At 34.4% G+C, this 24785-nt stretch overlaps 3 protein-coding genes across 5 annotated transcripts; 1 reads left to right on the forward strand and 2 right to left on the reverse strand.

Annotated features, from left to right (window-relative positions):
* The first annotated feature begins 632 nt into the window (after positions 1-632).
* On the forward strand, positions 633-9884 carry LOC126655039 (uncharacterized). Its single transcript, XM_050349038.2, has 22 exons — positions 633-793; positions 909-1469; positions 1588-1811; positions 1899-1988; positions 2174-2308; positions 2422-2543; positions 2859-3023; positions 3133-3238; positions 3699-3804; positions 3900-4010; positions 4343-4506; positions 4586-4703; positions 5052-5276; positions 5398-5588; positions 5917-6084; positions 6353-6458; positions 6528-6665; positions 7011-7169; positions 7392-7598; positions 8987-9181; positions 9270-9341; positions 9533-9884. Exons 1-22 carry the CDS (start codon positions 746-748, stop codon positions 9689-9691), a joined length of 3570 nt encoding a protein of 1189 aa, XP_050204995.1. The 5' UTR covers positions 633-745; the 3' UTR covers positions 9692-9884.
* Positions 9885-10212: 328 nt separating this feature from the next.
* Positions 10213-17273, reverse strand: LOC126655040 (flowering time control protein FPA). Of its 2 annotated transcripts, XM_050349040.2 has the most exons (5): positions 17113-17273; positions 16659-17036; positions 12174-13354; positions 11215-11546; positions 10213-11136 (listed from the first exon to the last, which is right to left on the reverse strand). In XM_050349040.2, exons 1-5 carry the CDS (start codon positions 17113-17115, stop codon positions 10382-10384), a joined length of 2649 nt encoding a protein of 882 aa, XP_050204997.1. In that variant the 5' UTR covers positions 17116-17273; the 3' UTR covers positions 10213-10381. The 2 variants fall into 2 exon arrangements, with proteins under 2 accessions (XP_050204997.1, XP_050204996.1); XM_050349039.2 differs by having other exon boundaries at positions 10213-11546.
* A 1645-nt stretch (positions 17274-18918) lies between these two features.
* LOC126655043 (vacuolar cation/proton exchanger 5-like) lies at positions 18919-24526 on the reverse strand. 2 transcript variants are annotated; one of them, XM_050349045.2, is made up of 12 exons: positions 24082-24526; positions 23235-23495; positions 22860-22927; positions 22530-22558; positions 22176-22372; positions 21838-22050; positions 21363-21497; positions 20917-21033; positions 20783-20836; positions 20188-20304; positions 19912-20008; positions 18919-19508 (listed from the first exon to the last, which is right to left on the reverse strand). In XM_050349045.2, exons 1-12 carry the CDS (start codon positions 24139-24141, stop codon positions 19483-19485), a joined length of 1374 nt encoding a protein of 457 aa, XP_050205002.1. In that variant the 5' UTR covers positions 24142-24526; the 3' UTR covers positions 18919-19482. The 2 variants fall into 2 exon arrangements, with proteins under 2 accessions (XP_050205002.1, XP_050205003.1); XM_050349046.2 differs by having other exon boundaries at positions 21363-21494; positions 24082-24524.
* Between the last annotated feature and the right edge of the window lie 259 nt (positions 24527-24785).

Genomic DNA, 24785 nt, shown 5'->3' on the forward strand with positions numbered 1-24785 from the left:
CAATATTATTTTTATGAATATTTCTTTTAATTTAGTCAAATTTTAGGCTAATAATCACCCATGGCCCATGACTTTAGGCGTACCTTACGACAAACCCCCTGATCTAAAAAATGATCAGTAAACCCTCTGATTTTTGTGTCGGCGCTCGCTAAACCCCTTTTGGACGAAAATACCCCTGACGCCGTCTTTTTTGGTCAACTGACATTTAAAAAAAAATCTGACATGTCAGTTGACACTTCATCAACAGACAAAAAAAATTAAAATACCCAAAACACCCTAAATTACCCACAACCCAAACCAGTCCTAAACAACTCAAACCGACCAAAATCCAACCACCCGAACCAGCACCCGCCCACCCATAAACTTAACATGTATAAAATATTTTATCACAGAATTGTAAAGTTATTCTAAAATCAAGTAAAAGTCATAAATATAAATATTAAATTAGATATGTAATTAATTTTGTATCAAATATGATATCAAACAAAACTTTCTTGACCAAATTGATCTTTTATCTTTGCCTTAGTGCTGAATTGATTTGTCAAAAACTAGCCGTTAACTTAATGCGCTCCCCATTCTTCTTCTTCTTCTTCTTCCTCACTTATTTTCCATCAAAACTCTCTCTCTTCAATTCAAACAAAAAATAATTATCTATTTCTCCCTGAGTTTTTAAAATCTTACATTTCAAAGCTTTAAATAATTTTTCTTGCTCAATTGAGCTTCTCTTGTAGCCCTAGTAAAAAAAATGTTCACAGAAGGTTTAGATGAAAATGCAATCAACTGGATCAAGCAGGTAATCTCTTAACTCAACTCATTTTATTTTAACTAATTGATCCATTTATTTAGTTTTAAGTTTTTTAATTGAGCATCTGGGTCCTTGTTTTTATTTTGTTGTTGACAAAATACAGGGATCAAATCAGTCACAACAAGAACTATTAAGAACTAGATTGCCGTTATCTCCGTTATCGTCACCGCACGGTGACGATGATGATCGTCACCCATTTCAAAATTCTCCGGTAACAGTTAACCCAGTTCCTAAATCTCCACTTTTGTACAATTCAACCCATAGTTTTAGCTCTAATTATGTATTGCCCCCTCTTAAATTCCACTCTGGGTTGCTAAACCCTCGGTCTTGTTTAGTGAAATCATCTTGTATTGGGGATGATGATGATCATAGTGATGATGAGAGTGTCGGTTCGGTCTCGGATTTTGTTGGGGGTATTGATACTGAGGGAGAATTTGATGAAGATGAGGTGTTTGATAATAGACATGTGAGAAAGTTGAATAGAGGGTTTTTGAAAGAAGATTTGAAAATTGAAGTTCCGGATAGTCTTAGAAGGTTTACTACTGGAGGTGAAGTGGGGTTTAGGAAAGGTTTGATTAAGGATGGTTATTCAACTACTCCTGTTAGTTGTCCACTTAGAGACAGAGTTCAGCTACATAATAATGCTCATGTTGCAGCGTTCTCTGTAAGTTTCGTTTTAAAATATTTGTGTTCAAATTCGGTTTGTTGTTTTATGTTTTGAGGTTTTAGTTATGGTAGTGATTTTGGAAATGTGAGATTGTATTGGACATGATTGATTGCAGGGTGGTTCTAGTAAGTTTAAGGAGGTTCAAGATTTGGGAACTCCAAGTGCTCCGCCGATTATGGAGACTGGAGGAGAAGAAAAGAGTTTTGTACTTGAACAGGAACTTGAGGATATGGAAATTGAGGTTTCCAACTCAAGAGACAGTGAGAATTTTTATGCAAGCAATGAAGGTGGTTTAGATCAAACATTGCAGTCTTTGCCTAGCACTGACTTTGTTGAAAGGTATTGAAGCCCTAGCCCATTAGGTGGTTTTGCTTTCTGCATTTTGTTTGTTATATATTGTAGTTAGAGTCTGCTGAAATTATGCAGGTCAAACAAGACCATGGCCAGAGATATAGAAGAGAAGATGCCCTACTGGCAGACAAGCTCTTCGGATCACACATCTTATCATAACACAAGGTATGAGTCACCGAGTGGTAACTTGTTAGCATCAGAAGGATTACTTGTACCTTTTTTATTGTCTACATTATGTCTGTTGACCCTTTTTGACTGAATGGACGAATGACGAATCCTTGTTGGTAGATTTTTCTACAATATAGAATTATATACTGAATAATGTATTCATGCTCCCAATTTACTTGCAGTGGTCAATATTCTTGGCAAACTCTAATTGCCTATGATGCATGTATCCGCTTATGTCTCTATGCATGGGCTAGGGATTGCACTGAGGCTCCTGAGTTTCTGCGAGATGAGTGTCTGCTTCTTCGAAGCGCCTTTGGGTAAATTCCGTGCCCCTATCTGCTAGTTGTTATTGAGCTTCTTGCAACAGGTGATTTTTTTTAATTAAGAATTAATTGTAACTCTGAATGTTATTTTCCCTTGTTTAAAATAGGCTAGACAAGTTTCTGTTGCAACCACAAGGTGTACGAGCTGTAGAAATCACAACCACCAAAAATGCTGAACAAATATGCCCTCTGAAGGTAAAAAAGGTGGTTGGGAAGATAATGGTGGAAGGTAAGCCTTTCCAATATGGCTAACTAAAAATTGACAGTTTAAGTAATATGTCATAGCTGTAATACAAGCTAATACAAGAATACCATGTGCTCACTTCATAGTTCAAATCTTTCTTAAACTGAGAGATGTGTTTTCTCTAAGTTCCACTATTTTAAGCTATTTACGTGCACTTATATGTGAAAATGGTAACAGAAAAGACATTTGTGCTGAATATATAGAAAAGAAACATTGAGAATGATTAACTATTAACTGAAACTGAGATACTGAAGTACTTTTTCACTAATTAAAGTAAAGTGTACTTGTCTGTCTTGGCAGTAAGGAAACTTCGAATAATACCTAGGCGGAGGCTTAAGAGCACTTACTCTCAACGCAGTGCAATCTACATGCAGGTGGGGAAAGAATATGTCCGGCATGTTTCCTCATTAATGAAAACTGGAATGAATTCTCTTAAAATTGCTTCATTTCCAGTGTCATCAGAAGGTTTGTGCTTTGCGTCATCTATATTTGCTCCAAACTGATTGGATCTTTTAAATGCTCAATGGTAGTGTCCCTATGTTCACAAGAAAAAGTATTTTTGTCATTTTTGCAGAACAACTTTCATGTTCATTCCAACTAAAGAGCACTAGTGATGATACTCATGTCGAACCAGGTTCCAACGTTTGCTTACGCCCAGGGAGTGGGGAATATCATGTCTTGTAAGTGTCCTATCCTGTTATTGATTTTGGTTATTGCCAATGCCATGCTACTGGCTTCTGCTAATGAATTTGTGCCACTTGATGAAGTCATAACAAAATGCTATAGTATCAGTAAAAAGAACCCCAACATGGAGAGGATCAAGATCATAAAACTTCTAAGCAGTATCAAATATGAATTGCTTCAATTGTAGATTGTTTTTGGCATTTCTCTACTGGTTTATACTTTATTTTATTTTTAAGTTTTTTTATCATTTGGGGAGGGGGAATTTTTGGTGCTTGTGGGAGGATTTGATCTCAGCAGAATACTGCTAAGCGCACTTACCATTTGAGAATTTCTAAGTTATTTACAAAATAAACACATACATCAGCTTAACGTTGAGACTACATACAGTTTAAGATATACTTGTTGGTAGTTGATCCATGATTTGATGGGAAAATTTTGCATGCAAATTTTGCTCAGTTTTCCAGAAAGTGAAGGTGATGCCCTTTTAGTGGAAGTCCAAGATGTCAAAAGATCAGTCCAAGGCCGAGCTACAATTCAAATATCATCGTTGAATGACAACCTTGTATGTACATTTTGTATTTTCTATTAGCAAGTATTTTTGGCATTATTTTCTACAATCATTATTTATTGTTTTTTGTGCTTGTCCAAATTATGTAGAGTGATAGAAGTAGATGGTGGCCCTTATACCATGACGATCAAGAATGTGTTGGAAAGATACTGCTTTCAATTGGCAGTACAATTACATGTGATGAGACGAATAATATAAAGGTTTGCATGAAACTCTTCAACCATTTTAGCTGAACTTTCAGAATCTAAATTTTTTATTTTAATATAATTAGTATTTGATATATTATATAGTGAGTGATAACATAACTTGTGGATCTTCCTCTTTGTTTGAAACTGGTTTGTGATATTTGCTTATTCCTTTTCTTCAATGAATCTGTAAAATTGTTTTCTTTTTCTAAAATATTGAGGGTATGAGTACTAACTTAAACATTTTGGATCATTTGATTTTAGTATATTGTTGACTAATCTATAGCATGATTGCATTTCTAACCAGTTTTAAAAAATTCATATTTTTCCTGGTTTACATCATGCAGAGTGCCCCTGTTGTTGAAACTCTAGCTTACGACATACTGTTGGAGGCTGCTATGCATGCTCAACATTTTCATTCTCGAAATTTGAGATTGCATGGACCCTGGAAATGGCTGTTGACTGAATTCGCAGATTATTATGGTGTTTCTGATTCTTATACAAAATTAAGGTACTTGAACCAAATTTGTTAAATTTAGCCTAATAATTCATTTTTCACTTCATCTTCACCTGTCCAAATGTCTTTGTAGATATCTTTCACATGTCATGAATGTGGCGACCCCAACAAAAGGCTGCTTAGAGCTGGTCTATGAGTTACTTGTACCCATTATAAAAGCTAGGGGAGAGAAAAGTTTGACCAGACAAGAGGTTGGTCCTCCAAATTTTAGATGCATTCATTACATTCTAATTTCTTGAACAAAACATATGTGTTTTTACAGTAACATTAATATTAAAGCAACAAATGATGGATAACCTTTTTATTAATTTTCATTGAATGCCTTCCACTATCTTGTTTTCATGTGGCAAGACATAATAATGCTTGTAACAATATATGTAAGTACTAAGTAATGATTATTAGAAATCTTTGGTAGCACTAATTGTTATCAGTATGATTGTGATAACAAGAGGGTTTCTTAAAGCTTTTGGCATCATCTGTATTCTGTTTACATGAATTATGCTGTGCAGTTTAAGGGAATGTCTCTTGTGCTTTTGCAGAAAACTTTACTGTTAGATTGTGAAACACAAATTGAGAGCCTCTTAGCAAATGTTTTTGAGAACTATAAGTCTCTGGATGAAACCTCTCCCACGGGGTTGGCTAATTTGTTTGGTCCAATTGAAGAATCTACAGCACCAGCTTTAGCTCCAGCTGTTGAAGTTTACACACTTCTTCATGATATACTATCTCAAGATGCTCAAACTATGCTGAGAAACTATTTGCAGGTTAGCTTGATCTGAAAGCAATTATATTAAGAGTTGATTGTGTTCTCTCAACTTGTAAGACAGAAGCATGCTATAGCATCTTGATTATAACTTTCTAGATAAAATTATCTTTGTCTTACAGACTGCAGCTAAGAAGCGGTGTCGCAAGCACATGACTGAGACTGATGAATTTATGTCAAGCAACTCTGAGGGCTTTATCATGGATTCTATTACAATCTCAACAGCTTATTTGAAAATGAAGAAATTGTGTGTTAGTATTGGCAAAGAGATCCAGGCAGACATCAAGATCCATAACCAGCACATATTTCCTAGGTATAAGAAGCTTACATATAACTTTTGTTACCTGTGACATCAGTCATCAGCAATATAAGACAATTTCAGTTTTTAACTCATGATATGATGATACTACATAACTGCTCAACGTAATCCTTAACACATATGTACGAAGGACATATGATTAACTCCTGTAAAATTGAGTTCCTTTATCAACAAAATTTACATATTCTTCATCATCTTAGGTTAGCAAAAACTGTCATCCTTGAATTAGTTGCTTTATAAAGAATGTGAATGCTTTGAACTCATAAATGAATTATTTCCTTTTTAATCTTCTGAGTTCTGATATATGTTTATCCATTTTCAGTTCAATTGACTTGTCAAACATCACAGCTGCTGTCTACAGCACCGAATTGTGTAATAGGCTTAGGAGCTTCCTTTCTGCCTGGCCTCCATCTAGTCCACAACCACATGTGAATGAACTTCTAATTGCAATCGCTGATCTTGAGCGAGATCTTGAGTTTTGGAATATAAGGTTTGCATATACTAATAGAGATTGAACTGCTGCTATTAAATTATCTGTTGCACATACACAGAAATACTGAAATTAAAAACGGAAAAACAATACTTTTACAAGAATAAGTAACAAATATGAAGTTTCGGAGTTGGAAGCTTTTCAGAAACAGAAACGAAATACCAAAAGCAGGACTCGACAAGTTTCCTTATAATTTAGATCATATTTAATCAAATTGACTAGCTGTAACAGTTGAAGCTTTTCTTCTGATGTTACATTTCTCTCTCAGCCCGGTGCACGGTGGTGTAGACTCTAGGGGATTGTTCCACACTTACATAATGGTGTGGGTGCAAGAAATGCAGCTTAATTTACTTGAGCAGTGTAAAGCAGAAAAGGTACATTTTTCTCGGTCCTGCTATGCTTTAACTTGAAATATTTCCATATTTAATAACCACCATTTGCAGGTGCCATGGGCTGGAGTAACAACAAATTATTCCACCTCTCCATTTGCTGAGGAAATGTATGAGAAAATCAAGGATTGTCTTATTGGGTATGAAGTGGTGATCAACCGATGGCCACAATATTCATTGATTTTGGAAAATGTAAGTTTATCATGTTAGTAGACTCACCGGCTGTTTCTCTCATGCATACCTTTTCAAATTGAACTCAGTTTAGTTCATTTTTTGGTTAAAAGCATAAGTGAATGACATTTTTATTTCTAAAACCGAATCAAACCCAAAAACTAAACTTTTTAACCCCAAAACCAAGCCGAACAAAACACAAACCGATTTTAGTAATAACTTAAAACCAAAACCAAACCAAATCCGTCGATTTTGTTCAATAATTCGGTTTAGTTTTATTTTTACACACCCCTACTCGAACAATTTACATTTTTATGCTACCTTCATTTGATGCAATTTTTTATTTTTTTCTTATTCTATCGGAAGGCTGTTTCTGATTCGGAAAGGGCAATCATCAAGGCATTGGAGAAGCAATACAATGACATATTAACTCCTTTAAAAGATAGCATTCCAAAGAGGCTTAATATGCATGTTCAAAAACTGACTCGAAGACAATCAACAACACATTATTCTGTACCCAGTCAAGTGAGTAAACTTTCCATACATAGGCTTCTGCTATGTTGCACGGAAACTTGACGAGTACTACGTTTAGGTGTTCTGTTTTATTTTTGAAAACCCTTGTGGAATTTTAAAATTTTACATTTATATTCTTCTTAAAAAGATATTGTTTCGTCATTTCCTGTTTGAACATGTCTCGTTTTCAGCGTTTTTGTTTCCGATATCTTACTGTGAATTTTCTTGTACCAGCTGGGAGTTTTTCTGAATACTATCAAGAGAATTTTGGATGTGTTACACTGTAGAGTGGAGGATATCTTGAAATCTTGGGCATCATATATACCTCTTATGGGAGATAAGAAATCACTTTTTGGAGAGCAGATGAATGGAATCACAGTTCTGCTGAGAACAAAATACAAAAACTATTTGCAGGCAACAGTTGAGCAGCTTCTTAACAATGTAAGCTCTATCTTAAACTACTTCCTTTCCTTTTTAGAGTTAATTGCAAAACAAATAATAAACTTTAGCTTGTTTTGTAGTTTAATAGAACTTTCAATTTTAGCAATTTATAACACAAACTATCAATTTTTTGAATAAAAATACTGATGTGGACTATTCTGTCATCCACATCAGCATTTTCTGATCCAGAAACAGTGTTTCGAATTGCAAAAAAATAATAGTTGGTGTTTTAAATTGCAAAAATTGGTATTAGAATTGCAAAACATGCTGAAGTTTATAATTTACTTTTCACCCCTTCCTTTTATTATTTTAACAAAACTTCCTTCCAAAATTATTACTTCTACTGCAATTTGTAGTAATCACATACTTAACCAATGCTTTTATGCTTAAGAGCATCTCCATTGCAATGCTAAATCAATCTTAAAATGCTAAAAGTTAGCATTTAGGATGAAATGCACATCTCTATTACAATGTTATCCTATGCTAATTTTGGCATATGGTTAAGCATATGCCAAATCTTTATATGTATGTGAATTAATTATATAATTGCTATTAATAATATTATTTAGCATAATTCTACTAATAAAAATTACTTTAAATTAATAAATTACAATAATAATAATAAATTTGTTAATTTTTATTTAATTATTGTATTAGAAATAATTTTATAATATTCTATAACATTTCATTTTATTTTTATTATATTATATTTAAGTTTAAAATAATATTTTTTATTAAGATTATTTATTAAAAATATATTTTAATATTTAATTATTGATGAGATTTAAACATTAAATTAATAATAATTGGAGTGAATTTAAAATATGTGTTTTGTTTATAGCATTTTTTTTTGAGCTAAGAATTGCACAATAGCAAATGCAATAAAGATGCTCTAATACACCGTGCCAAGATGACTGAAAGCTACTTGAAATGAATAATGATATGGATAAGCCTGTACTTGTTTGCAATAAAATAATAGCCTATGAAGTATGAACGAAGAAAGACATGAGAGAAAAGCTAGTGATTGTGAGGCCTGACCTGTTTATTCCAACATTTTCTGGCTTTATCAATTCTGACCCGTTTATTCCAACATTTTCTGGCTTTATCAATTCTAACTAAATTTTTTTTAAAAAATTTGATTTTATCCCAATTCCAAAGATGATTTTAGTTGTGATCCCTATTTTATGCGAACTACATTGAATCGACCTTGTCGGTCTGATCCGATTCTGACGATTCAGTACCGGTTCTAGCTCGACTCATACCATAGAGTCGATTCATTGTACTTATCAATTCTGACTCGTATCATCCCTCTAAAGTGAACACACTAAAGTTTAGGAAGCAAATAGTAAGGAGAAAAAAGAACTGAGTTGATTATATACTGATTTCAGATGCAAGGTAATCGGAACACACGACTGAAAAAGATTTTGGAGGAGATAAAGGAAGAAGACGGGGAGGGTGAAGTACGTGAAAGAATGCAGATATTAAGTTCGCAGCTCATTGATTCCATTTCCAACTTGCATGAGGTTTTCACCAGCCGAATATTTGTCGCAGCCTGTCGTGGATTCTGGGATAAGATGGGACAGGTGCAATAATCAAACACATTTCTCTAGTTCTATTTTCTATCTTAATGATTCACAAGACTAACATTCGTTACGTTATGGTTCATGTCAGATTGTTTTGAAGTTTCTTGAAGGAAGAAAGGAAAATAGAGTGTGGTATAATGGCTCTTGTTATGCTCTTGGGGTGAGTACCGTCCCTATTGTTTATTCTCAACATTCAAAGGATAATCAAAATGTTGGTTCGGTTAAATAACAAACAATTTAAAGAAATCATATTAACCAAAATCAAACTGATTCTGTATTTGTTATGATGTTGGTTTGAGTAGCAAAATAGCGATGTCTCACGATTTCCTTTGTTTTGTCATCAATATACAGATACTTGATGACACTTTTGCTTCCGAAATGCAAAGACTGCTCGGAAACTCATTGCAAGAGAAGGATATAGAGGCACCTCGTTCCGTAATTGAAGCTCGCTCTATTCTTTGCAGAGATACAGCAAATACATCTGACACTTCCACGTATTTCTATGTTTAGTTATGGGTTATACTTTATGTTATACCAAGTCCCCAATATCAATGTCTATAATTTGTCGCAAGGGGGATTTTGTTACAGGCCAAGGGGGATTTTCATCTTTAGTTATAGGCTTATACGGACACATTCAATCAATTCCATCATATTCTTTTTGTAAATGATTTCAAATGTGAAATATAATTTTACTATTCTTTCATTTATGGGTTTTAATGATTGGAAGAGAACAAAAACGAGGTTCCGACTCCATTTTTCTAGGCATAGTTGCTTTAAAATCAAACTATAAACCACAAACTTATTAGCAAATTTAACACGGACTTTTAATTTTAGATATGATAGTTTATGTTTTAAATCGCCAGAAAATCTGTGCTAAATTGCAAAAAAACGTTAAAGTTCGTGATTATTAAAGCAATAAAGACTTTTTCCATTGCAAACTCAATTATATAGCAAAGCTGCCGGAAAGAGGCACGTCGGGGCAAAAGAAGCAGAGTCGCTCCAATTTCCCCGGATTCTGACAAAAGAAAACAAAAACAAATTAGCTAGTTGATATTTCCATAGATTAAAGACAAAAATGAAAACTGCACAAGTTTCACATCAGCAGAGAAAAATTGCAGCAACTCGGTGCACTGTTTGTTGGATATTGTGTTCCATTCTCCGAGGACCATTTTTAGGTCGCTTCACCGGCATATGGGATCATCAAGTTCCTTTTCCTTGTTGGATCTGCTGAAGAAGTGCTGCTGCGAGCTGTAACGTTGCTTGGAGACGTTTTTGTGGATCTCCATCTGCATCTTCTTGTGCACTATTAGAATTTTGCATCTGAAAATTCGAATTCCCATTATGAACAATGTCTCTTTGATTAGGCATATTATTTGAAACCTGAGCCTGCTGTTGCTGCAATTGTTGCGGTTGGCCAAACTGAGACGATGAAATATCAGAACCAATGCGATTCATCTGTACAGCCCCCGGTGCTGTCCTGAACTGGTTCTCGAACTGGTTCATTGCATTTGTTTGCCGAACATCTTCACCCAAAGATACATTTTGATTGCTTTCCGATTGCCTCTGCTGCTGTCCGAGAAGAGATGATGCTAATTGTGCAAGTTGCCTCGGTTGTAGGCCAGCCATCGGCAGAGACGAAGGAACTGAAGATTTATTTCCTTCCGAATGCCTGTTTCCGGTATAATGAGGAAACCCATCTTCTTGTGCAACAGAATCATTGTACGCCTGCAAGGATTCATTTCTATTACCGGAAAAAGAATTTGGTGGATGGTGAGAAGACCAATTGGCTCCAGGCATCGGGTTTCGCTGCGGGATTGGATATTCATTATGCCTGTTGTCATTATACGAATTGGATATCCTACCAACACCATGGGATGAGCCTGAAAATGCTGCCTGAGCACCGGATTGAGCCATTTCCCTAGAAAAAGATGGATCACCTCCTGATCTACCCAAATCTGTAAAAGGTGGCATTGAAGAAAAATGACCTGAAGGTGTCGATGGTGCATCTACATGGAAGGGTAATAAATTTGTACCTCTTTGTCCATTTGGATGGTGAAGAGGGCCCATATCTGGACCGGGAAGTTCTAACCTCAAAACAACACCGGAAATGCACAGTTTTCCGGGTACTTTCAGTACTTTCTCTGAAAATTCAGATGGCGGTACAAGAAACAAGGTGGTCTTATCGTCCAATTTAGCCACTGCAGCACGCTGCTTCTCCCCAAGATAATGCATGAATTCATTGTAGTATCCCATGTCACTATCACTAGCAGGGGCAAAGAAAACAGCAAAAGCAGACGCTGCTTGATAGTAGTGCTTCGCAAGCATGTCGAGGCCAGTCCTCGCAGTGCAGTCAAGAAATTCCGGCCTGAAAGCATAAATATGAGTGTTAACGATGATTCTTAAGTCCACTAGAGAAGAAAATGAAATATTAGACAGCAAAATACAAGCCTTGCTGTAGAAAATTGCAAAATACTCTCAGAACTGCACTAGCTCCCCTCATGAATATACATGTTCAAACACAATATATTTAACAACTATTTTAAGATTATGGAAAAGTTTATAATCAGATTAGATTCAAAAATTGGCATTAGCGTATACAAATAGCACGATAGGAATAAAAAAATGGATAAGTTGCATGTCCAAATAAACAAACAAAATAATGATATCATTATCAACAAGATAAAGGGAGTCTTCAAGGTCAAACATTCTTGGATAAAGACAGCCTGCCAAATCATATAAATAAAAGAAAATAGCCTGCCAATTCACCATCTTAACCACAACATATAGAAGAAGGGATCATTTTGCTGATGTTCAGAATTCCTGACACATCAGTCACTTTGATCCACCTTTGCTTTCGAGCAAAAATCAAGAACAGAACAAATCAATGAGAACACAGTGCAGTCAAGAGAAATTGGATCCCTTTGCTGACGTAAAAGCAGCCATAATAAGCAACTGAAAGCCAAAATTAAGGATATAGATATACACTACTTACAACATGATGTCCAGGGCTTTTCCTACAGGAAAAGCGCGAGCATGACAGACAGGAGTTCCACCCTTTGCAATAGTTCCTTCCCATTTCCACAACTTCAATGAGGATGGTTCTGGCTCAGGACTAAATATTTTCCTCTCGATAGGATTTGAAGGCACAGCAGCCGACATGGACTGGAGATTTTCATAAGGCGCTTTCCAGAGGTCACTCCTTTCTGCATGAGGATGAGAGAAATTGCTTGGGCGCTCCTGGTTTGGCTTATACCCGTAGTTCTTCTCATAGACCTCAGGTTGGCTAAAGTCAGAAAAGGATCTTGGGAAAGCACGTTTCTCCTGCTCATTGTCAGAGTAAGGATACTCTGGAAGCTCTTTGTCAGGAGGAAAGGAGTCGGTCTTCAATTTCTTGGCTCCATGGAATACATAGGAATCTTCTGATGAGTCCCACGGTTCTTCATAGTATGAGGCCTTCTGAGGATTTTTTTGAGGAAATTCATCAAAATGAGAGTCCCTTTCTCTGGTAGGATTATCATGGCGTTCATACACATTTGGTGAAGGTCCTAGATCTTCCCCAAACCTCCAATTATCACCACCAGGATGCAACATGCGCTTTCTGTTAACGCCATATGCATCAGAATCTGGATCCGAGTTTGCCCCAAAAGAAGATCTGGAATCTGCAGTTAAGCTTCCAAAGTTCCTATCCCGCTGAAAGTTCTCAGAGCCACCTGGCTGACCATTTGATTTGAACTGTGGAGAGTGGGGGGTCCTTCCACTACCTGATGAGCCACCTTCATTCCTGGCAAAACAAATATGCACACGAGGATTTCCAAATAATTTACCCTGAAGGGTTTCTTTTGCCCTGCAAGCCGACGTTACATTCCTATAGCGAACAAAAGCATAACTACGACCTGGAAATGCAGTAATCTTTTCAATATCACCAAACGGTGAGAAGGCTTTTCTTAAGATCATTTCATCTACCTTCAGTAAGGCTGGAAAACCTATCCATAACACCTCACTGGGTTCTGCATTTTTATCATTCATCTTGGATTTGTCAGCATAAAAAGGTTCAGGACTAGCAGTACCCAGTCTAGAGTCCCTCTGTGAGAAAGGGGATCCTTTCAATGCAGAGCGTTGTTCATCTCGCCGTTGCAAATAATCTTCATCACGTGATGGTGCCAATGCCTTATCCTGAGATAAGAATCTCATCAAGGTAAGAGAACGCAATCCTTAAAGTACTCAAATGTTATTTTTGATTTCGATTTTAAATGTAATTAAAAGAGTGGAAAATTTGAGTTCAAGTAAGCTTCATAGCATTTGAAACTGTAATCAAGCTACGCACAATCACAAGTAAGACTTGCTAATATTTATGATAATTCAGATAATTAGTAACGCAATCTTCTTAATCAATATACTGTAGTAAACAATGGCAAGCCAAAGTTGCTCATGGAGTGGTTACCCCAATATGCCACTTAGAATGATAATTCACAGCTTTAGATATCCTGAAAAATTTCAAAACCTGATGTTGCACTGTAACCAATTTCATACTTATAAATATGCCAGATTCTCATCTTCATGTGAAAAAAAGACTGATTAAAAGAGAACAGCATATGGTGGTTAAGCTGGCAAGTGATTTGTTCACCGCTGAGTCAACCCTCAATAAGAGATAATGCAACTGCCTGAACCCATAGAATTGATTACAGAGATCAATAAAGCTGCACACTCTAATTCTAGACTTGTAGACTTAATAGCTGTATCAAAAACTAAAGTAATTGGTTGAGAGTGCCATAACTCAAATTGCATAATGCATGCCTAATTATAATGCAAGCCTAATTCAACATTTACATGGCTTTATCGTACAAGATAACCTTCAAATTGGTATTACAAACTAGTGATAGATAAGCCGACTAATCAACTTAATGCTCCAAGGTTTCCATTTAAAAAGAAAATAAAACAATACGACCTGATGTATGCTCCAACAAGCATAACAGGACACAAGTTTTAGATAATTAATATGTCAACAACATCATAAACCTATTAAAATGTTGTAAGCTTACATGATTTAACATTCACAGAAATGATTAAACAATCGGAAAGACTATCCTCAACAGGCTATAAACCAAGCACTTTAATATTTCTCATACATATATATCATAGCACTAACATGACTTTTGCATAAGTACATGCACATGTGACATTACTTCTTCCAGAAAAGTGATTTAAAAGAAATAAAGACACTCATCTTTAAAACTCCATAGAATGAGTAATTCAGCTAGAATATATAAAATTTTGTTAGTGCAGCTATGAGTCATGACCTATACCGCTTCATATCAATTACCTTATGCAGAAATTAATCTCTCCATTTAACATCACATCCGATTCACAGCATATTTTCCATTCATCTAATTAGTGGATCCCAACAAAGCTATCATGAATATAACACCTGTACAATAGATCCATAATCATCGGCACCCAAGATTTCTTATGAAAACATCACAAATCCTGAAATTTATCATTTTAGTTGCATTGGTAGTTGATTATGCAGTATTAGAGAAGGTAAAGGAACTTGAATACTTAAGCTAAACACTGTTCTTAATTTACCCTTTCATAAAATGTGATTCGATCAACAGATCTGAGGTACTTAGAGAAATAAATATGGCATGAATGTTGTTAAGGCTATGAACCTTTACTTTATTGTTGGGCGCTCTGGGAATTGCAGCCTTTATACACAGTTATAGTATTTCTTTATTAAGGTTACCATTATTTAGACTTGGAATATTAACAATTCTATCATACTTGCATATCATAGCTCCAGTTTGGCTTATAATGGCATGAACAAGCACTGGGATTTTGCTTCATCTCTTACTCTAAGAATAGTTGTCTGATTGACATTGATACACATGAGGATAGTAAATTTTCAGGTAAAATAAATGGCTTGGCACTCATTTTGAGAGATTTTGCTTATGTTCTCACTAAACAGTGGCAATCTGATTGTTCTGAAATGCACATGGGAGAAAAACAATTATCTTACTGTATATCCTTGCAAATCAATTTCGACATAATTCTAATTGGAAGTTCTCATGTGCTGCAACTCCAATATTAACTTAGTCTTTCTTGTAATTACGCATTTAAGTCATTTTGGGGAATTCATGTTGTAAATATTAAGCTTGTGTTGTTAGCTTGGCCTAAAGGCTAGCTAGATCGCAATCACTTCATTCGTTGGTGGAAACTGATTGTTTAAGTACTAAATCTTAATGAGATTGACGAGGTTGATGACGATCATCTAGCCAGTCTACTCTGCATAAAATATGACACTTCAAAAACTGGATTAAGAAATGATATCCGACGACGACGACCCATGATATAATTGATTAACAAAATATATAACTGCATGTCAGTATATAATTCAGCCGCTAGAAATATAAACCAATAAATTCTCCACTGCCAAAGCTTTTACATTGGTGCTTAGTTAGAAAGCTGAACCATAGAAAATGGAACTGAAACGGTTTAACATTAGTTGGCTAACGATCAATGTTTTCGACACACCAAAATAAATGCATTTTCTGATATTCCTTTTTGGCAGAAAATCTTGAAAATGCTAGAAGTGAAACTACAGTTGAGACATGTAGCTTGGGAAAACCTAATGTATGATTGTCTTTAAAGCTTATATACTCTTATGATAATTTTCATTTTTCGATAGACATGGTGATTTCACAAAACAGTGAACCATGCTTAAACAGTAAAGATATACTTATCCAGCTACATAAAATTGCATAATTTTGCATTACGTCATTTAGGAGAGTTTACAAGTGGTATGAGCAATGGGGAAGAACAGATTAGCAACTGTAATGGACGATAAAAGAAGCTGCAAGCTACTGCTAGATTTACTTACAAAGAAAAAATCAAAAAACCTGCCGACTTAACCACTAATAGAGAACAAAATGTTGCAATTGGTGGTTGTAATGCCTCGACAGTGAAATTCATAAGAATTGAGTGAGCAATTGAACATGAATGCTAACACGAAAATATGGTATACATCAATCTTAACTGCAATAACTTGTGTGAATTGGAAAATGTAACTACAGTTGGATCATCAGTAATTTTGCTGCAGCTTTTATTTGACATTACCGGCAGTTTTTTTTTTTTGAACTTGATGGCGCATTATTCATTATTAAACTACAATTCATATGTCCTGATATCTAGGGTTTTTAACCAGTAATTATCGTAACGAAACCACTCTAGATGCTGAAATCATAGTCCATTTGATTTGAATTATTAATTTAAAGTTAAATACATTATCATTATTGATCATCATTATCGTTTTTTCTTTATAGTATCATTAAATAATTATTAAGCTCGGTTTTAGAATTATTAAATTGTTGCCATAGAATTGTAAAATACGAACAATTTGCAGTAATAAAACATTCAATTGAATTAAACAAACAAATATGTACTCCAAAATAATACAGAGAGTTGAAGGAATTGCAGCACTAACCGCCTTGGCAAACTCAATCCTAAGAGGATTACCGGCGAGAGGAAAACCTTGAAGCGCTTTCAGAGCGGCAATTGCGTCGTCGTCATTTCTAAAATTAATAAAAGCATAGCTACGTCCTTCCTGGAAAGCAACCGTCTCCAGTTCGCCGAAGTGTAAAAAATGACGAGTTAAATCGTTCTCCATTATACTATGCGGTAAATTTCCCACCCATAGATGTCTTGACGGCGGATTTTTACTGGTTCGCTTACCGCCGGTGAAATTAGTGTTACTGTTATTATTACTGTCTTCGAATCGAGGAGGATAAGATGATGATGATGACGTGAAGTCCCGTCGGAATCGGTCTCTGCTTCCTCCTCCGCCTCCTCCGGCTCGGCTACCCTAAAAAGTTGAGTTTAAATTTGAGAAAAAAATTAAAAATTAGAAGTTGATTAGTGAGTTCGTGTGAATGACTGACCATGGCGGCGGTGACTGCGGTGGCTGCGGTGGTGATGAGAGTAAAATTGAGAAGATTATCGGACGATAAAGAAATTAAATGGTTTCTAAAAAAGATTCGGTTTATTCCTTTTTAGGGTTTTTATGGTTACATCTCCGGCTCTACTGTACTTGATGTGAATCATGTATGCAATCTTTTAACTGGCTGACGTGGTACTTGATAAATTTTTTTGAGCAAATTACGCTAAGATCCCTGAGGTATACTTTAATTAATAGTTTGATACCTCTTATTTTAAAAGTTTATTTAATGGTCTCTCAGTTTTAGTTATATTAACTATTAGGTCCCTCCGTTAATTTCGACACTTATTTTCAAACGATTTCGTACCCCACTTTTAATTTTGTGAACAATTTGGTTTCTCACTTTTAATTTTATTAAACGATTTGGTCCCTTACTTTTAAACGATTTAGTCCCCGAGTTTTAATCTATTAAACGTTTTGGTCCCTCAAAATTAACAGAAGGATCTCTCAGTTAACGGAATTAAAAATGAGGGACCATTAAGTTGACTTTTGAAACAAGAGGTACCAAACTGTTAATTATGGTATACCTCAGGGATCTTTAAGTAATTTGCTCTATTTTTTTTTCTTATTGCCAATAATATATAAAAAAATGTTATATAATGCTCTTTTTTTAACTTGCTTTTTTTAACCCACCTGGACGTGTCAATAAAAAAATAAATGAATTAAAAATTGGTCCTTAAAATATACACTTTTAGAGAAAAATTGGACGAATAAAATAGGTTACAAAAGATTGGTTAAAATGGTGTATTATAATGCAACTTTCTTAAAAAAAATATATACTAAAAGTTAAAACCAATACTCACGTGGGGCATTTTTTTGACGTAAATAAAGTCGTAAGTTCAAACTGTACCCATATATGCAACAATTTTAAATTTGATGATATAGTTTTTCTCTTATAAAGAACTACACGGCTAAAGTGGAATTTAATCTAAACAATAAGGGAAAGGGGTCATTTATGCCCCTATGATTTGTCTTTAAAATCAAGTAAGCCCTCAACGTATAACAAGGTTCAAATATGCCCCTAACGTCTTAAAAAATGAACAACCAGGCCCCTGATTTGGACAACCATACCTCTAACAGTTCATTTATCATTTATGCGTCAAAATTAGGGGCCTCGTTGTCAATATTTTAAAACGTTAGGGGCATATTTGAACTTTTCCGGACGTTATGGGTTTAATTGATCCTAAAGCCAAACTATAGGGGCATAAATGACCCTTTTTCCAAACAATAAAAGTGAAAAACTTCAATTTTACTTTCAGATTTAACTTATTATAAATAAATTTATTTATCAATTTATTAAAACAAATATTACCAATTTTATTAAAAAAATCAAACGTTATGAAATAAATAAGAGCAAATTTTGTCAGGTATATTTTTTAATATTTTGTTTTCAACTTTACATTATTTTCAAATAACAAATTTATAATGATACTCTATCTTTCAAAAAAACACATTTACGTTGAAAAGTAAAAGGCATAATTAATTTTTATTTCACTTGGCCTTTAATAAAAAAAAATTGTATTTAGATAGTTCTTTAGCTATTTATTTTATACACATGTGATTTTGTTATGGACAAAATTATAAAAAACATCTTCATTTCATGACAATCAGAACGACGTAATTTCATGCAAAAGAACTACATACATGCAAAATAAATAGTCAAGGACTAATTAAATGCAAAATATATTTGATAAGAATTAAGTGAATAAAATACAATAAATGGATCGAGCCAAAATAAAGATAGGAGAACTTAGATGAATCTCAATCTGTTTTTAAGTATTAGATAAATAAAATATGTAGTCAGAGACCTGGAGATACATTTTGCCTATATTATCCAAGAATATCACAGTATTCATCTTCACCCTCAACGTCAGTAATTTTCGAGTCTGGTTTACAATACCGGAGCATGGCGGAATGTGTTAATGTAACACTACAGTAAACATTTCTGCACCTGACTGAATTTTACGTAAGGTTTCATTTACAAAGCAGGGCAGATCCTATTACAAGAGTTAGTAGAAACATGTTCTTTTCTTCAATTTCCTACATTTTGATTTTCACTATTAATCTTACAGTCTAAAATTTTCAAGAAGCAAGCTAAAGCCTGTAATCCAGCCATCTTCTCAATGGCAGCTGCCACATCAAAGGCATAAACACGAGTTTAAAGTACATATGTGTAGTATGATCGAATCCAAATCTATATTTTACAAAAACACCTGACAGAACTGTTGATCGAAAGTTCCATCGAGCTCCCTCGCTTTTGATGATGTATCAATGTCCTCAAACTCAAGCATGTCTTCTAGTTAGTTCATTTTCTTTAATTACCAGGTTTTGGTGGATCCGCTGCAGAATCACATAGATGAAATGCTGTTACTTGTATCATAAAACCATGTTGTGTCTTTGAGAGATGTTTCAGAATCACTTAAAGCTCGAACTCCAGCTACTCAAGTCGAATTGCTGAGTTGTCGAGTATCAAGATACTCGACTCGAGCTCAAACTCCTAAGATAACACTCGATCAAGTTTGAATTAAGAGTTGAGTCAAGCTTGAACTCGACAGTGGTTCGACTTTTGACTCGACTCGATTACACTACTCTGTGTGGATGTTTTATGACAAGCTTAATTCATATAAACTATGTTAGTTTTTTTTCAAAATCCTAAGCGTAAATAGCAGATGAAGATAACTAGATTTTCGATAGCCATAAACTAAAACTACCATATACAGGAAAATGATAAGACATCCCGTACCTGCTGGAATAGGGTCCATATGTACAAAGAAACTTGCAGAAACTATTAAGTAGCAGAATATAAGCATTAGTCCTTTAAAGTAATTAGAAGTTCCCTCCTGCAAATACAATGAATTGTACATATTAAAAAAACAGAGAGGATAGTTCTGCTTATTCAAGTTATTTATTTCACAATTGCCACACTTAAACTGCTAGGTGAGGCTGCGACTATAATTTTATTATTATCTCTAGCAGTATTTAGTAAAACCACAAATAATGAAGGGTTTCAACGGCAAACCTGCAACATGAAGGCTACGACTATAACAGTTATAAAAAGTGTTGCTGTCTCAAAAAGCTGAAAGTTCAAGTCCATGGGATGCCCTGTTATCCACCCAATAATGACAAGAATGGGTATCTGCAGTCATTAGCCGAACGAAAAGTGTTAGAAGATAAATATCCCAGAAAGGTACTATGAAAGCCGCAAACTTGCAGCAAGAAAACATTATAAATAAAAAATGGGACTAATGCACTAAATATAATCGCGGTAGAAGTACTAATATAATTCATACAAATACATAATGATGATATAATAAAGGATATTTAGTAGAATAAGAAGGAGAAAATGTTTTTTTTCTTCACAATCTTCTGCTAATTCTCTTTCATATATTCCTGATTCTCAAATCCATACATTTTTCGACCTAATGAAGTGGAATATGCATATGATCATTGCCAAAAAGAGATTTTTTTTATATTAGTAGCTACTAGCTACCAATATATTTCTCACATTTATGAAACACATACATACGCATTGTAACAAGACGATAAAGGTTTACAAGCCGATATCTATATGAAATCATATACTGGTGAAGCCCGCATTTCACTTAGGTACTCACCCCAAACATAGATATCTGAGTTGATGAGCCTATCGCCACTCCCAACGAGATATCCTGCATCCGATTGATTGAATCAGAAAAAAAGTGATAGCAATGTGAAGCAATTGCATGGCAGCAGCAAAATAAACACTTACAAGCTTGTCCTTCATGGCAAATATAACAGCACCTGCATGTTCTGCTGCATTTCCAACAATAGGGAGCAATATAACGCTGATAAATGCAATCGGGATCTTCCAATCCCTGGATGCCCCCTGAGAATAAATTATATTGCATAAGAAATTGCAGAGAGAGTCTCAAGTAGTATTAATAATACTCTTCAATAAACAAATTTCAGCAAATAAAATAATGAAGTGTCCCTTTTACGTGGCTAAGATAAGAGAGGCTTTACTGAAGGAGAGTAAGAAACACAATTGAAGTTTTAAAAAGCTAATCTTTCAACAAAAGAAAAAGGTAAATAAAAACGATGGAACAAACATCGACAATTATTCTCGTCATTATTTTGGTAAAAAATCTTAAGATATGTGTATGACTATGATCACTCAGCAATAGATAATTGTATAAATTAACAAGCTAAAGTTACCTCTATGGCATTAACTAAATATTCTGAGAGGACAGATATCCATGTAGTTATAATAAATAGCCAAATGATTGCTTCCCATTTTGAGATCTCAGGAGCTTCATCTTCATCTGCATTCCATGTTTGACTGTCTCGCTGCTTTTAAGGTCATCAACATAGCAAATGTTTATTAGCTGATAGAAAAGCTTTGAAAAATATCATGCTCAGTATCTATAGATAACAGATAGAATTCAAGAGGCACGAGCAAATAAATAATAGAAATGCATTAACAATAATGCCATTTATTTTGTTCATCGGACAATTGAAGTAGACTTTCGCAGATAACAAATCCTAAGCGACTCTACTCTCATGTGATGAAAATCAAATGAAGTAAAGATAACTCGGGTACTCTGCTAAATAGCACATACTAAAAAACATACATTTATGACAAGGTACGTGAACATGTTAGCTTGTTGGAAATAATATCGAGGAGACTAACCTCATTTACTTGGACATACAGATTTTTCTGGCTCTTCAACTGAAAATAGAGATATCCAGCATATGCAACCAGCATGATGCAACTACTGAACCTTGAAAGAGCCAATTCAGACTTTCCGAAGTGCAATTCCGTTCGTGTAGAATGGAGCACGGCAGGAAATAGAAGACCCATGACTGCCATTAATAGTAAACTAGAATTCATTGTAGCACTTCCCTGAAAATGATTTGAGCAATTAGAAGTTTATTATCAGTCAGCTTATAGACTTATAGTAATGCAAAGACAGAATAAACAAGATAGCACAAAATACATGCCTCAGCTTTAACTTAAGGTGATTATACCTTGCTAAACACTTGTTCCCTATCAGCAACCACAATTCCACCACTGAAGAATGCACATCCAAGCACCAGCAACATGTTCGACAAGATTGATCCAAGTAATGACTGTTGAACAACACGTATCATCCCATTTTTCAATGCATAAATTGATATTATTAGTTCTGTTGCGTTTCCAAAAGTAGCATTTAATAGACCTCCAACTGCAAGGATTAATGAACATATTAGAAAATAAAACATTATACTAACAAATTGACGGGTACTACTAACACTATACCAGCGCACTAAAAGCTCTATGCTAAAATACAAAGATGCACATGCATATAATATAAAGTTCAAATCTGCTAAACCAATATGTACCTGTAGGTCCGGTAAAATACGCCAGCTGCCTGCATCAAACGCAAGCCAATGCTACATTAGTTACTAGTCAATCGACAGAAACGCTATAGTAAAGAAACACAATTAACTCATATGTAAAATCCGTAAACACTTTGGCCTATGTAACACGGAACCAAGAAATGCCGAAACACAAAATGAAAAAACGACATTTCTCATAAGAATAGGTAATAACTTATAAATATGGAGTTTCCGCGCTTCATAGCCATTTCTCAAAATGAAAACGCAACACCGAATGCAATTAAAAATAACATATTATTGCTAAAACAACTACAAAAATGCATGAAACCTTACTCTGTAGCAAACCCCAAGCGCTCAGCCATAGGAATAATTCCCACCAAGCTGAGAAAAAAAACCCAACCCTGAATACAAGTAAAATTACAAATTAACAAATGAAACAATATTGAAACCAACAGATAGATCATAGGCCATGTTTGGTTCATGGATCGGAATAGCATGGAACTAAATAGCTATTCCATTCTTGCTATTCCATAAAGAATGGAGTAGCTATTCTTGAAGGAGTGTTTATTCCACAAAATCATGGAATAACAATTCTTTAGAATAACTATTTTCATGAACATTTTATACAGAATAGCTATTCCATTCCGCATGAAGAAACATGGTCATAAATGTATAAAACAAATGATAATAGAACAGAAGCTAACTCACATGACTACCAGTAACTGCACTGATCAAGATTGCCAAAGGCCCAAAAGGGATCAGCAAATTGATTTTGGTGGAGAATACAACAATCTTAATACTCCCAAGAATAGTATTTCTTGGTACATCAAAATTACTGGTCAATTCCAAAGCAGATAATGATCTTTTATCAGAGCCATCAAATGATTGTTTTTTGCTGCCAATTGAATCTTTACTACTTAGATTCTCATCCTCAAAGTCAAGCACAGCTTTATCCTCTAAAGATTCCAACTTTTGAAGCAAACCCAAAAACAAATTTTCAAACATCAATAACAGATCAAATGAAACACACACATATATAAAATATTAAAAAAAAAGAGTTATTTGTACATAAAATATCAATGTCTTTTTTTTTTTTTTGATGAAGAATATGCCTTTTATAGTTTAAGCACATTATTTAAACTTTGACATTGAAAATCTCAGGTTTCATATGTTGGCATAAAACACTCAACTTTTCATTTTTTGACATATTATGGTTCTCATGTTCAAAGTTTTATAGGATATCATTTTAGTCATTCAAAATGATCAATCTCAAGCTCCATTTTCTAGCATAAAACACTCAACTTTTAACATTTTTAACATTTTAAGGTTCAAAGTTTTATCTGATGTCGTTATAGAATTAAAAATTTGAAAATGCCATTTCATTTTAGTCCTTCAAAACGACCAAAACAAAATTGTTTTTTTCATAAAATATGTCTAATAAGGGATTAAAAATTTGAAAACATTGGGACGTAGTACAGATTTTAAATACTATGCTTGGATCGTTAAAGAAACTACGAAAATAATCAAAACAATTATATAATTAAAGAAAAAAAACCTCGATATTTGAATGGATTCGAATGATGGGAGGGTCGCCATTAGATTTGTGGGTATCCATTTAAAAGTGGTTCTAAGCAGCAATAACAATCCCATCACCAAGAACAGGCATATTACGGCTGAATTAAATACGCAAATTCTCAATTAAATGCACACATAACACACACGTATATGTGTATATAACCCAGATCTTTTCTCAAAGCCGGTGAAAGCATGCAGAAAAAGAAGACTTTTTTATGTTTTTGATGTCTTTGTAACTGCAAGAAAAATTGGGGAAATTTCCGAGAAAGTGAAAGAAAATTAAAAATGGGAAGTCAATGAAGTTTAAAGATGCAAAAAGAAAGTGGGCGCTACGAAAAAAAATCAATGAATTTATGACCACTAAAAGAAGCGGCATCGTAGGCGATTTTATTTCTCTCCTTTCTTTTCTCAGTGAAAGAGAAAGAGGCGGGAGAGTGGAAGTTATTTTCTTCTTGATTTTATTTCTCCCCCTTTTTTAAAAAAAAATCTCTCAAAAAATTTAAATCTCACAAAAAAAAATATCATTCTAAGAACTCTCACTTTTATCATAATTCACAGTTTAATACCTTTTATTTAAAAATCAAATAATTTGATACCTCTTTTTTAATTATGTCAATAGTTTAGAGGCTTCTGTTAGTTCCGATAATAATTTGGTATTCACTTTTAAACGATTCGGTAACTCAC

Source organism: Mercurialis annua, linkage group LG7, assembly GCF_937616625.2.
Source record: "Mercurialis annua linkage group LG7, ddMerAnnu1.2, whole genome shotgun sequence".
In the NCBI taxonomy this organism is placed as follows: Eukaryota; Viridiplantae; Streptophyta; class Magnoliopsida; order Malpighiales; family Euphorbiaceae; genus Mercurialis; species Mercurialis annua.

What these genes read in the sequence shown, in the direction of transcription:
- LOC126655043 (XM_050349045.2), bottom strand. Translation starts at nt 24,141, where the DNA reads ATGGATACCCACAAATCTAATGGCGACCCTCCCATCATTCGAATCCAT. An exon ending in CGCTTGGGGTTTGCTACAGA is followed by an intron (nt 22,559 to 22,859) that starts GTAAGGTTTCAT and finishes CGTTTGATGCAG; the next exon opens with GCAGCTGGCGTATTTTACCG. An exon ending in ATTTAGTTAATGCCATAGAG is followed by an intron (nt 21,034 to 21,362) that starts GTAACTTTAGCT and finishes ATTTATTCTCAG; the next exon opens with GGGGCATCCAGGGATTGGAA.
- LOC126655039 (XM_050349038.2), top strand. Translation starts at nt 746, where the DNA reads ATGTTCACAGAAGGTTTAGATGAAAATGCAATCAACTGGATCAAGCAG. An exon ending in AACCAGCACATATTTCCTAG is followed by an intron (nt 5,589 to 5,916) that starts GTATAAGAAGCT and finishes ATCCATTTTCAG; the next exon opens with TTCAATTGACTTGTCAAACA. An exon ending in AGCAGTGTAAAGCAGAAAAG is followed by an intron (nt 6,459 to 6,527) that starts GTACATTTTTCT and finishes CACCATTTGCAG; the next exon opens with GTGCCATGGGCTGGAGTAAC.
- LOC126655040 (XM_050349039.2), bottom strand. An exon ending in GGATTGAGTTTGCCAAGGCG is followed by an intron (nt 13,355 to 16,658) that starts GTTAGTGCTGCA and finishes TTCTTATCTCAG; the next exon opens with GATAAGGCATTGGCACCATC. An exon ending in AAAGCCCTGGACATCATGTT is followed by an intron (nt 11,547 to 12,173) that starts GTAAGTAGTGTA and finishes TTATGCTTTCAG; the next exon opens with GCCGGAATTTCTTGACTGCA.